The 14,395-nt window shown below is 41.5% G+C and overlaps 1 protein-coding gene across 3 annotated transcripts in view; it reads right to left on the bottom strand.

The window, feature by feature from the left end:
- Positions 1-14,395, bottom strand: part of FER1L6 (fer-1 like family member 6) — a 272,635-nt gene that overhangs the window by 97,045 nt on the left and 161,195 nt on the right. For all 3 annotated transcript variants that reach the window (XM_031013870.3, XM_063709464.1, XM_063709465.1), the window contains exons 14-18: positions 13,137-13,257; positions 10,325-10,425; positions 6,165-6,255; positions 2,217-2,336; positions 290-442 (exon numbers count right to left, since the gene is read on the bottom strand). In XM_031013870.3, coding sequence (XP_030869730.3) covers positions 290-442; positions 2,217-2,336; positions 6,165-6,255; positions 10,325-10,425; positions 13,137-13,257 — 586 coding nt within the window. The remainder of the gene's footprint in view (positions 1-289; positions 443-2,216; positions 2,337-6,164; positions 6,256-10,324; positions 10,426-13,136; positions 13,258-14,395) is intronic.

Below are 14,395 nucleotides of genomic sequence, written 5' to 3'. Positions count from 1 at the left end.
TTATTAATACTAGTAATCAAAGAGGTAAAAATTAAAGTAACCCATTAGATTAAAAAAAGAAACTTATGTGTGTCTGGTGATGTAACAGTTAAAAAAATTGAAAAAATTCCACCTAAAGGTGGTCTACTGAATTGCAATTTGAACCAACAGGCACCAAGGTGTTCTAGTTGTCCTCCTACCTTTGAAAGCACTGGGGAATGGTCAGAGCCATGGACACACACTAGAAAGTCTGAGCCACCCTAGAGAAACAGAAGTCTCCCTTCTTTTAGTTAAAATACTGCACACTTACTTTGAGGAAGTGAGTTTTGATCTTGCCGCAGTGTTTGCCCATCTGCCCTGCGACAGGGGAATAGAGGAGGTCTTTGGAGGCGATGCGGGCATAGGCCACTCTCCTGTTGTTGCTGAGCATCCAGATGAAAACGTCAGGGATGGTGTGCTGGGGCTGTGGGAATAGAGGGAGTTGGGATTGAATAGGAATGGGATTTGAAAGGTTGGCATTGAACAAAGGCACTTGCAGAGTTCTGCTATCCTGAAATATTCCCTCTTCGACAAAACAAATGCTGTGACTGACACCATCTAGGCACTGAAACATCTATGCCATCAAGCAAATTAAGTGCAGTTTCCTAGAGAAGAGAAAGCCTTACTTAGGTCATGAGTTAAAAGTGCATACAGCTGGGCGGCAGTGGCTCATGCCTGTAATCCCAGCACTTTGGGAGGCCAAGGCACGTGGATCATGAGGTCAGGAGTTCGAGATCATCCTGGCCAATATGGTGAAACCACGTCTCTACTAAAAAATACAAAAATTAGCTGGGCGTAGTGACACTTGCCTATAGTTTCAGCTACTCAGGAGGCTGAGGCAGAAGAATCGCTTGAACCCAGGAGGCGGAGGAGGTTGCAGTGAGCCGAGATCATGCCACTGCACTCCAGCCTGGGAGAAAGAGCAAGACTCTGTCTCAAAAAAATAAATAAATAAATAAAGTGCCTACAAACCCACATGCCAAATTGCTCATATGAGAACATGCAAGCTGGATCTGTGATTTGGCATCTTTGGTAGCCTACTTTTCTCATCTGCAGGACAAACACTTTTGCACAACTTCCCATGGATTTTTTTTCCAATCTTGTAATAATGATTTAGTTTTAAGCACTGCTCAGAGTCAGACAACATTTCCAGAATATTCAAATGAAACAACAAAAACAAAAATCTATGAATGTCTTTGAATGACTTTCCTTACACTTGCTCTTAGGCAAATATTTCTACAAGGAACTGTGTACCTATAATATGATTGCAAAATATTTTAGTTCCATTTTAAGTGGTTATTCAGCAGGAACTCAGCTAAATTGCACAGGAAATTAGAATTTAAAGTCGAATTAATTAAGATAGGAAGAGTAGAATTCCATGCCAAGTGGCCCATTATGTTATGGGTGTTTGAAATTCACATTTCTGAACAAACAAAACTCTCAAAACAAAAAGGAAGTATATCGTTTTAAACAAGGGTTTGACATTCCTGGACTGGAAGCAGACGCTCTGTCTTTCCAATCCCTAGTGATCAGGTATAACTAATCCCCAAAGAGGACATCCCTTCTCTCTTCTGAGTGCTTATTCAAATTCCTATGTCTACTGACTGCCTGTCTCACCGAGTAATATGCCTCCAGGGAATGACTGATTTGCAACAAGAACTACAACTTTCAAGAAAAACAGAAGCAGTAAATCTCGCTTCCTGAAATCTTCCCACATAAAACCCTGTTTTAGAAGTTTCTACACATTTGCAAGCTTCAAGAACGAGTGTCAGTATCTGACAGATGCAAATATGAGGGCCATTTTTAAACAGGTCATTCTAGAAGTCACCAGAAGACACTGTTTACAACTAACTTTAAAATCAGAAGCTGCCGTGCCCTTTACTGGGCACGAATTTAAATCCTTTTATAGTTGAAAACCTATCAAAGTTCCTGGGCTTACGTTGACTTCACTTGAGCCCATTAGTGAATGTGCCTTTTATTTTGCTGAATGTTCAGGCTTTGTGAAAAAAAAATGAATAAAGCTGTACTTGTTTGGTTTAATTTAAAAATCTCTTCTCTAAACTAGGAGTGCCTGCATAGCCCACTAGGGCTGGGGAGAAAAACATTGATTCATATTTCACCCATACCAACCATTCAAACCTCCCTGGAAGACATTCCATCTAACCTTCCAAATGAGGTTTGCCTTTAGAGTCAGTTACCTCATCAACAAGAAAGCGGATTTTTTCCACAAAGTTTTGGGCTTCGTGAATCATTTCATCAACAGATAACTTTTTCTTCTGCTGCTGAATGATCCCCTTGGCCTCCTTGCACATTGCTTCCTAAAACAAGACAAGAGTCAGTATGGGTCTTTCGAGAGATCTGGACAACAAGCAGCGTCCTGTTGCTGAAGAGACCTGAAGGTCCTGGTGAGCTCTACACTGAGTCACTCACGTGGACTGTTCCAGGGTCTGCCACCGTGCATGCTGCCTCCTTGGTGGAAATTTCACAGGATTATGGAGGCTGTAATATCATCTCACCTCTGCTTGACAGATGAGAAGCTGAAGCCCAGAAAGGCTACAGGTTTATCAAGGTCACATGGCTTATTAACCAGCACCTGAATCCAAGCTGACATGGTTTGGCTGTGTCCCACCCAAATTTCATCTTGAACTGTAATTCCCATGATCCCCACATATCATAGGAGGGACCCAGTGGGAGGTAATTTAATCATGGAGGCGTTTACCCTCATTTTGTTCTCGTGATAGTGAGTAAGGTTCTCATGAGATCTGATAGTTTTATAAGAAGCTTTTCCCCCTTTTGCTTGGCACTTCTCTTGCCTGCCACCATGTAAGATGTGACTTGCTCCTCCTTGCCTTCCACCATGACTGGAGGCCACCATGGCCTCCTAGCCATGTGGAACTGTGCATCAATTAAACCTCTTTCCTTTATAATTACCCAGTCTTGGGTATGTCTTTATTAGCAGTGTGAGAACAGACTAATACACAGGCTTTCTGATATTTAACTACAACTGCTATGATAATAGCAGCTTAAGGTATACTGAGCTGTTCCTCTGTGCCAGGCAACATTCTAACCACTGTATTAATCCTTTGTTACTCCTCATAACAGCCTTATGAGGTAGGTTCTATTTTTCCCATTTTACAGCTGAGGAAGCAGTAACGCAGCTACTGAATGGCAGAGCCAGAGCTGACCCCCAGCTGCATCCAGAGTCTACATGCTTAACCACTGCACTCACCACCTCTTCCCAGAGGTATGGTGGCTGCTTTCAGACCAAGAAGACATCATATGAGAAATGCTGCCAGAAAGCTCAGTATAAGTGGTTGGAAAACCCAAAAGTGTTTATTTTGATTCATTTGTTCAGCTCACATTTATGTGCTTAGGAAAAAAAAATATTTACAGTGACTTCTAAGGCCCTGTGTGCATTGGCCCTGCCACTGTCTGCTTCATCTTATAATATTCCTTCCTCACTCACTGTGCCTCAGGCACACTGGTCCTCAGAAGCCCTAGAACATGACAAACTTTATTCATCCTAAAGCCGGTGTATTAGTTTGTTCTTGTGCTGCTAATAAAGACATATCCAAGACTGGGTAATTTATAAAGGAAAGAGGTTTAATGGAGAACTCACAGTTCTACATGGCTGGGGAGGACTCATGGGGAGAATCATGGGGAAGGCAAGGAGGAGCAAGTCACGTCTTACATGGACGGCAGCAGGCAAATAAAGAGAGCTTGTGCAGGGAAACTACCCTTTATAAACCATCAGATCTCATGAGACTTATTCACTATCATGAAAACAGCATGGGAAGACCTGCCCCCATGATTCAATTACCTCCCAGCAGATCCCTCCCACAGCACGTGAGAGTTCAAGATGAGATTTGGGTGGGGACACAGCCAAACCATATTAGCTGGTATGCTTGGTGTTTCCTCTTGCTCAGATGTTCTTCCTAGACTCTACATGGCTGGTTTCTTCTCATCTTTCAGGCTTCAACTTAAATGTCACCACTGTATTACATTCCCCCATGTTTTCCTGATCCCTGTGGCTTCTTAGAATTTCCTTTTGAATCACAATCTGTAATAATTTTTATGTATTTTCTATTTACCTATCTGCTGTCTTAATCGTTAATGTGTAAACTTCAGTAGGACAAGGACCTCCTCTGTCTTGTCCTTATTGTATGCTCAGTGTCTAACAGAGCTCCTGGCACATAGGTGTTAAATAAATGTTTATGGAATGAATGAACTACTCAATCTAGAAATTCCTCAAGGACAAGCACCACATTCTTCTAGCTTTGTTCCCAGCATCTAGAGGAGTGTGTGGCACATAGGAAGCCTCTGCTAATGTTATACACCAGGCACTATGCTTGGAGCCCAGATCTGGGACAGGAAGAAGAAATAACGCTTTATTTTCCTGAGACATTGACAGTTTGGCGAGGTGAAAACAATACATGGTGAGGTGAAAATAATACATGCACATAATTAAAATGTATGAAGCACTGTGGTACTAGACAGGGGCAAAGCTGGTTACCTGGAGAATATGACATTTGAGCTGAATTTTAAAATGTGAATAGAATTCATCAGAGAGTAAGAAGACAGAGGGAAGAGTTACATGTGAATATACATAATCATCGAGGATTCAAAATTGTTGGAGCATAGATACATAGGAACGAACTAAAGACGGATAAGGTTGGGATGCTAGGTTGGGACCAGATAGTAAATAGCCCAATGTATCATGCAAAAGGGATTTAGATTTTATTCTATGAATGATTGAGATAACCCAGTGATTTTTTTTAAACAATAATGATCTAATCAGGCTTGTGTTCTAGAAAGACCATGCTGGTTGTAATACAGAAGATGGATTAGAGGAAGACTTTTGCCATACTCTAGAACAGAGGTGCTAAGAAACTCAGTTTAGACAGTGACTCTGAAGATGAAGAAGTGAAGATCGTTCCAGAGTCATTAAGAGGCAGAATCTGCAGGACCTAGTATTCAAATGGCTACTTAAGGTGAGAGATAAAGAGCCAATGTTGAAACTTAGCCTTCTTGTTTGAGCAGTAAGTCTAGCTGGCAGTGCCAATGCAGGATGCGGAACAAGCTGAGATAAGGTGATGGGCTCAGAGTTTGGAGTGATATGAGATAAGCATGGAGATGCCCATTAGGAGGCTGGAAATGCAGGTCTAGAGATGAGGAGGGAGACCTAGGCCACTAAAAAAAGATATTGAAATAATCAGGCCAAGGGCTGTCAGACAATGTGAAGACAGAACTCTGCAGAAAACATGGAGTAGAGGGAAGCTGCAGAGATAGCACTTCAGCCAGAGGTGCTGAGAAAAGCCAGCATAGGAAGAAGGTCTTATTGATGGTGGGAATCTAGCCTCCCTGAAATGTTCCAGAGGACAGAAAAGAAGCATTCTGGGAAGAAGGATGGATGAGGAGTTAGGAGACCTGGGTTTTAGTTTTTGGATTACAGTTAACTAGCTGTGATCTTTAGAAAAAATCATTTAATCTCTCTGAGTCCCACTCATACTTTAAAATGTCCCTGAGAAGTCAAGCACTGAGTAATTTTTCTTTGCAGAATTATCCTGGCCTCACATGAAATGTCCCTTGGTGCCCTTGCTGGAACTGACATTTTCAATTGAGATAATCCAGGGCCTGACTTGGTCTGGCAATTCTAGTCACCAGTCACTGAAGAAGAACTGGGCAACTGTTAGGCACCTAGCACATGCAGGTTCCCAGGACACAGAGGGGTAACAACTACTGATCTGCTCTCAAGAAGCACTTATAAATTTTAACACAATTCTCAATAGGAGGAACCTGAAGTCAAGGAGCATAGTTATTTCTTTTGATCTCTTGACTTGTGAGTCAGAGGGCCAAGTGAGTCTACCGCCTTTAACAAAATATGAAGGTCAAGAAAATGAGCAAGAGGTCACCTATTCTCCATCAGAGTAGGAAGTAGGACCAGTGGGCTTCTAGCTCATCCTTATAAACCTTCAATAAATGTTCATTTCTTTCCAACTTAACAAATAGTCCCTTTTCACTCTTGTTTCTGCATCCCAAATATGTATGACCTTTAAACCTTATCCTCATTTGGTCTGTGACCTATGCCTCATCCGTGAGGTTTATTTTTAACTCTGTCCACAAAGTATAAATAGATTTTCACATACCAGCTCCTGCCAACAGAGCGTAAGTCGCTTCTTATCTAAAGTGGTTTGGTTCAACATCTTGGGCTTTTTTTCTGCTTCAGAGATAAAGGCACTATAAGAAAAGAACAACAATTTTGAAATCTACTTAGTGAAAATCCATTTATATAATTCCAGAGGTTTGCAAATATTGTTTCTGCAATATAGTGGAAAGCTTTTGAAGCTATAAAACCAATATTTTTAATTTAGGATTAAGCAACTATGTATTAACTTTTCCAAGAGACAAAATGATAACTGGAAATGATGCCCAGACCCAACATTAGTTTTGGGGAACAGATATTTTTTTCCACTTTCTTTCTGTACAATCCATTGTGATTGCTATAAAAATTCATAACAAAACCCACAAAATACTGTTTTCCTTCATCTTACAAATTTAACACACACCAAAAGTTTGCTGAAAAGTTGTATGTAAAACAAATATTTTAGATTCAATACCTAGATGTGTCCCCACCGTTTAAAAACAATAGGAATGACTGAGTAGTAACATTTTTTGGAGATGAAGTTAAAAATGTGTTAAATAGGAAAATAGTAAAGATTGTGAATGCAATTCAAGAAGAAAAATGTAAATGGACTAAACGCTTGGGGAAATAAGATATTGCCCTCACTAGTGATAACTTAAATGCAAATTAAAATTAATAACATTTTACCTTTAAAAATGAATAATATTCAAGATTGGTGAAGATGTTGGGAGATAGTCACTCTTCTACTCTATGGAAGGTGGGTGTAAATTCTTACAGTGTTTTAGAGGCTATTTGATAGCACCTATCAAAATTTAAATTTGATTCAAAATTAAACTAAATTACACTAGAATTCTTACCCTTCAAAAATAATTGAACAATTTGACAAGATTATGTTTACATAATCATAAGTATTGTAGCACTGTTCATAGTAGCAAAATAAGTGGGAACAACTTAAATGTCATTAGGGACTAGTTAAATATATCATGACACATATATGCAATTGAATATTCAGGATATCTATTATGTGCACCTGTAGAAAGATGCCTGTGATATTTTGCTGAATGAAAAGGCAACCTGCTGAGCAAATGTGTGATATCATTTGTGAAGGAATATGGTATGAGTGTGTACATGAGGGTGTATGTTCCCAAATGCACAGAAAAAAGTCCAGGAGGACAAATCAAACTCTTCTCACTGGAGAGTAGGTTTGGAGAGAGAATTGAGAAGAAATTTCCTACTTGGTATATTCATTTTTTTTAAATGATGAGCATGATCATTTCAGTGATGAGTACTTCTGATGAAAAAAATCAATTATAAAGGAAACAAAAAGGAAAGTCTAAGATGCCACACCACCCAGTCCAAGGTCCCATACCAGGCTCTACCCACTGGCAGTTGAAAGTCTCACCAGAAATCCTCCTTGGACACACTAGTAATGTTACATTTTCTTCGAATTTTTTAAAAAGAATAAAAAGGATTATATTTTGAGGAGGGAATCTTGTTGCCCCATTCCTGCCTTTTCTTGTGGCAGAAGGAATTCCGTTTCACTCCCCAGAATGGATCAGTGCAGGTAGACATAATCACTTCTGATCCCTTTCCTTTCCCCACAGGGAGAAATAATTTGTTTCCTCATTAACATTGGGGTAAATGACCATGGCACATGTTTCTGTTCATTCTTCATCTTTCAGACCCAACCTGTCTGCTGGCTATAGACATCCTCCCTTACCTTCACATGTCACATGGCAAGTGCCCTCTCCCTGTGAGGGGCAAGGGCGAGATGGAGGGAGAAGCCCTGTTGAGCTGCTTGGCCATGAACAGTTTGGGGGAACAGGAAGCTTGCCTTGACCTCGGGTCCAAGGTGCTTTTTCAAACCTAACTTTTCCAAATATAAAACTAACATTTTTATCTCTGTCTTATCCTAATATTTTTTTCAGTTGGTTGTAAACTTGAAAAAGGGGGAATGATTAGCTATCATCCCAAGTAATCCCCTAACATAGAGAAGTTATTGAGCTTTTAATTTGCTCATAAACAGTTTCTAAAAGTGTGGATTGTGAAGCTTTTTAAAATGCTTAAAGGGAATTGCAGGTGGCACTAAACAGCTCACAGCAGGAGTAGCATATATATATATAGCTTTTATAATGAAAAACAAGAAACAAAAACTATTTCTTTTCTTTACTTTTTTTGTGAAGTAAAAATTGTAGAGTAGTTGAGAGACTGGGGAGGCAGAACTTAAAAACCTGAACACCAGAATTCAGCTACTCCCTGCCTCTCATCAGATGAATTTCCACTCCTTTTCCATTAGTTCCATTATGACAAGTTCTCATATTTGCTCAAATCTTAAACTACTTAATTTCAAGGGTTAGTCCAAGTTGTTTCCTTAAAGGGTCAGCAGCCTCTAAGATGGCTCCAGTGAGTCCTACCTCCTGCAATTCATGCCACTGTGTAATCCCCTTCCTTTGAAGGTGGGCTGGGCCTAGTGACTTGCTTCTAACAGAACCGTCAAGAGTGATGGGCTGTCACTTCCAAGACTAGGCATGGGAGACTCTGACTTCTGTCTTGCTGGGATGTTCTGACTCTTTGTGCTTGCTGGCTCTAATGAAGCCAGCTGCTCTGTCATGAGAGGCAGCTTAGAGAGGCTCACGTGGCAAGGCATTGAGGGTGGCCTCCAACCAACAGCTAGTGAGAAATTGAAGTCCTCAGCCCAATGGCCCATGAAAAACTGAATTCTGCAAATAACCACGTAAGTGATCTTGGAAGTGAATCCATCCCATTGGAACCTTGATATGACTGCAGCCAGGGAGAGACTCTGACCCAAAGGGCTCAGCTGAGCCACACCTGGACCCCTGACCCACAGAAACCGTGAGATAATAACTATGATGTTAAGCCACTGAGTTTTGGGGAAATTTGTTTCTCAGTAAAAGATAACTATGTACCCTATTTTTTATCTTTTATTATATTGTCTGCCCTCTAGAATAAGGGTTACTAATTGGTACTCAATATGTTGTACAAAAATTTCATTAAATAGTGTTGGGACACAGAAAACAATTCCCCAAAATACTGAGTGCTTTGTAAATTGCAAGGCCTCAGAAATAAGACTCAGAACCAGGGTTCCTCTCTAACCTTTTCCATGTCTCCCTGTCTCTCTGACCCTCTTTTCCAAAGCACCAAGAGAGACTCTTCAAATTTTCCTATCAGACTAAGAAAGCTTAAATGTGATTGTCTTAAGACTCCCTCCCTAGAGACCTCATCAAATAACCAGGAAAGACCAACCAACAGAGAAGAGACTGGAATCATCTGCCCAGAAAGACTTTTCATCTATTCTTCTAAGGACAGCTCCAAGAGATTACCTGGGGGACTTTGTATAAAAAAATAAGACAACCTGTGTTCCTGTGCAGCTTCATCCCTCATCTTCCCCTAAGGTCAGCCTCCCATCTCCCTGGTCCATTCATTCTTCCTAGTGATTTACTGTCCCTCAAAAGAACTGTCTACATTCTCCATCTCCTCCGTCCCCTCTGAAGAAGGATATATATAAGCTTCTGTACTGCACTGGGTAATTGAGTAATCACTCTGTGACTCTCCCCTGTGCACGTTAATACATTTGCATGCCTTTTCTCCTATTAATCTACTTTTTGTCAGTTGATTTTCAGTGAATCTTCAGAGAGAGGAGGGAAGGTTTTCCCTCAGCCCCACAATAGTATATTGAAATATACTATTCAGGCTCACTGAATAGTATATTTCACTGAAAATAGTTGATTTTCAGTGAGACTTCAGAGAAGAGATGTTTTCCCTCAGCCCTAATATAGTATTTTATATATTAATAGCTTATTCTTCTGCCCATCTAAGTGTCAAATAGTTGCTGAGTGTCTACCACATGCACAGCACCATGCTGGTACACTAACACTACTAGCATTTTTCTTGTTTCCTACAGAGTCTCTGTAGTAAGTCTTCCTTTGCTTTTTCCCACCTTTGATTTATGTTTGAGTTGTTTCAGTGTCAAGAAGCAATAGTTAGTCCACAAGCACGAGTGAAATTACTGAACAAAATTAAGATGGATACAGCACTCTAAAACACCCATTTGAATGCATGTGAAATCGACGACTTTCTCAAGGTAATTAAAAGCTGAGTCCACAGAAGCTCAGCTCCACCTATGCTGGCTGTCTCTCCCGGTACCTGCTCTGACTGATGAAGTCACTGAGCGCTGTTTTCATTTTCTCTTCAGGTGCCTCCTGTGAAATCTTGATCAATTCTCTCACTTCTTCTATACTTTCTTCCTGAAAACAAACCACAGGGGTGGAGAGATGAGGCGGTGGTAATGAGATTGGTAGTAGAGATACTAATTATAATGTACTAGAAATAACAGCTATTTTTTTTTGTTTTGGCAATGAAGGAGGATTTATTTAGTTTTCTTGTACTTGAATTGGAAAATGCATTCTAACTTTGAACTTTTCTTTTAGTAAGTGGAATTGGTCCACATACAAGTCTTCTCCCATACTGTTCAAACTCATTGTTTCTGTTATAGATCCATTCCCTAATGGGTACCGTTTATTTAGAATCTACCCTCTGGGGAAACCTAATAATGTGGGAAATAGCTAACAATGTAGAGTAATTAGATATAATTACCCAAAACTTCAAAAGTAATGTTCAAGTCAATTTTTTTACATAGGGATATAATCATATTGAATAATCCCTGAAATTAAAGGGTTCCCCATTCTTCTGATTGCATGAGTTTTGGGCCAGATAATGGGACAGATTGTATATGGCAATGGCTCTATGCTTGTATACTTAATAATCACACTTTTCCTTTGGGCCTAAATTCTAGAATTCTATTTAGTGGCCTGGAGGAAAATGGCACCTAAGGGGAAGTATATGTGTTACTACTCCTTTGCTAGAATTTACAAAACTATATTCTCTACCATATCCCAAAGTCTGGTGCCTAGGGACATATGTTCCCCTCTTTACACATTCACTATAATAGGAAACATTGTGGCATAGTTAAGGATTTGGGCTCCGGAGTCAGATTGCCTTGGTTCAAATCCAGGCTCTATCACTTACAAGTGAATTAATCCATTTGTGCCCAATTTCCTTATCTGTGGAATGGAATAATAACAGAACCCACATACAACACTATAGGGGGTATGGATATCTTCAAACAGTGCTTGGTAGTTAGTAAACATTCAGTCATGTCTCTCATGGTGGTTAGCCATGATATGCCAAGCATGGCAGGGATGCCAACACTGAGAAAGGAATTAGAAATGAATGTCACTATGGCCTCTAGGAAAAAATTCTGATTTGCTTTGTCAAGACTCTTGGAGATAAACGATCTGTTCTGTCTGAAGAGAAGTAAGACCAGCTCAACCAAGACAGTCTGTGACCTCCATGGGCTGTGACCCCAGACTAGGCCTCCTGACCACTTTCAGAGTTTATCTCCATGTTGCCTGGAATCCCCATGGTCAGAGACAATACTTTGTTTTACAAATTGAGAGACAAGGATTATAAAGTAAATGGGACAGAGAAATTTGTTCTTGACTTAGCATAGGTTTTAATGGAACAGGAGGGTCAAGACAAGGATGATCTTCTAAGGCATGTGGGACGGAGTAGAGGGAGCACGGGAGTAGGAGAGAAGAATTTATAAAGGGGAGGTGCAAGATGTCAGAGAAACAGAGGTCCCAGCTTTCTCTCCCTCCTTGGGCTTAGGTGGGAAAACCTAGCATTGATTGGATATTGATTGGCACTGTTTACAGTATAAAATACTTTCAGACATTCAATTCCCCGAATAATTATTTAGTGCCTATCAGGTGCCAGGTATTATGCTAAATGCTATAGAAACAGTGGCAAATAGTTATTGAACAAATAAACACACAAATATATTGTAAAGTATGATAAGAGGTCCAAAGGAAAAGAACAGGGTGTTGGCCAGGCACAATGGCTCATGCCTATCACCCCAGCAATTTGGGGGCTGAGGCAGGAGGATTGCTTAAGCCCAGGAATTCCAGACCAGCCTGAGTAGCATAGTTAGATCTTGTCTCTACCAAAAAAAAAAAAAAAAAAGTCAGGCATGGTGGCATGCATGCACCTGTAGTTCCGACTTCTTGGGATGCTGAGGTGGGAGGGTTGCCTAGCAGTTCCAGGCCAGCCTGGGCAACACAGTGAGACTCCATCTCTACAAAATATTTTAAAAATTAGCCAGGGGTGGTAGTACATGGTCCCAGCTACATGGGAGGCTGAGGCAGGAGGATTACTTGAGCCCAGAAGGTCAAGGCTGCAGTGAGCTGTGATTGTGCCACTGCATTCCAGCCTGAGTGACAAAGCAAGACCCCTTCTCAAAAACAAAACAAAACAAAACAGGGTGTTATGTAAGAAGATAAGGGGGTAGAAGGTGTCAGACTCTTCCCTGAGGAAGTCTGAAACTGAGCCCTGGAATTTGGCTGGGTTATAAGAAGACTGGAGAGGGGAAAAGTAACAGAGGAAAAGGCATGGTGGGTGGCTGCGAAGCTTAAAGGAACTTGGTTTTTTCAACATATTAAAAGGAGACCAGTGTAGTTGGAACAAAGTAAGGGAGGAAGAACTTAGGAAAGATGGGGCTATAGAGTTAGGCAGGGCCTGATCTTGTAGGCAGTTGTCCACTATGCCAGGGACTTAGGATTTTTTATTAGTTGAAGCCAGGATCTATCAATTTTGTGAGAAAGCTGTCAACTCCTGCCATTTGGAGATTAGAAAAACAGCCCATACCTAGATCCTATAACAGCCAGAAGCAGAGCAGGGATTTGAATTCAGGTAGTTTGATTCAAGTCCAGGGATTTTGCAAAATGAGGTCTCATTCCCCTGGATTTGCATAGTAGGGTCCACGTGCCCTCCAAATGCAACATCCTCAATTTATTTGTATTTAAACTGAGGTCAACAGCCTCTACTAGGTGGATTTTAAAAATCCCTTCCCCCACCAGCTTCCCAATTCTCTAATCCATCACCTGTCAGAGTCACCTACCAGGAAGTCTGCCATTTTCTCCAGCATGTTGGACCAGTGCAGCCTGAAGGTCTGGTCTCCCCAAGAGCTGATGAAATAGACACAGGGCTTCTTAGCCTCAAATGGCAAATAGTTGTAATTCCTGTGAAAACAATTAGGTCTGGAAGTTAGCTGGTAATCAGTGTTTTCCAGGCAACCCCAGTCACACGTTAATGTTTTATACGTTCTGGGCAGGACTCGGGAGGCATGGTGAAAAAACTATCAAACTTTTAACACCATCTTTGGTCTATAATTGGGGACCTGTGAGCAATGAACAATGAACAGTTAGATGGCTACAATGGAGAGGTATTAACAGCTACCATCAGAACCAGAACAAAGCTTGGAAATGATCACTAGAGGGCGGGATTTTTTTAGGCAGGCCTTTTTCAAGAAGGATGGCTTTATTTTTATTTAATTAATTTAATTAAGTAATTAATTTGCTGCCTCGGTCTGCAGCTCCACGACCCTCAAACTAGAACAAGACCTCTCCTCCTCCCTGACTCGCCAGCTTCCGAACCCTTGAACTACAACGACATTGCTCCTGCCTGGATCTGCAGCTCCACGACCCTAAAACCAGAACAAGACCTCTCCTCCCGGGTCGCCAGCTTGCAGACCCTCAAACTACGACAACATTGCTCCTCCCTGGGTCTGCAGCTCCATGACCCTCAAACTAGAACAAGAGCTCTCTTCCCTGAGTTGCCAGCTTCCTAACCCTAGAACTACAACAATATTGCTCCTCCCGGGGTCTGCAGCTCCACGACCCTCAAACTAGGACAAGACCTCTCCTCCCCGGGTCACCGGTTTGCAGACCCTTGAACTACAACAACGTTGCTCCTCCCTGGGTCTGCAGTTCCACGACCCTCAAACTAGAACAAGACCTCTCCTGCCCGGGTTGCCAGCTACCTGACCTTTGAACTACAACAACATTGCTCCTCCCTGGGTCTGCAGCTCCATGAACCTCAAACTAGAACAAGACCTCTCCTCCCTGGGTCTCCAGCTTCCTGACCCTGGAACTACAACAACATGGCTCTTCGCTGGGTCTGCAGCTCCTCAACTCTCACCCTAGAACAGCAGCACCAGCTCCTTCCTGGACCTCCTGCTCAATGACCCTCAGACTTCAAAGGCAGCACCAGCTCCACCCCCAGGCTCCAGCTCCAGCACCCTCAGATCTGAACAGCAGCAGCAGCACCAGCTCCTGTGTGGCTCTTCTGTTTTACGATCCTTAAATTAGAACAGCAGCA

Source organism: Gorilla gorilla, chromosome 7 (assembly GCF_029281585.2).
Source record: "Gorilla gorilla gorilla isolate KB3781 chromosome 7, NHGRI_mGorGor1-v2.1_pri, whole genome shotgun sequence".
Lineage (NCBI taxonomy): Eukaryota > Metazoa > Chordata > Mammalia > Primates > Hominidae > Gorilla > Gorilla gorilla.
The sequence above is the reverse complement of the archived record's forward strand: the minus strand, read 5'-3'. Positions and strand labels throughout refer to the sequence as shown.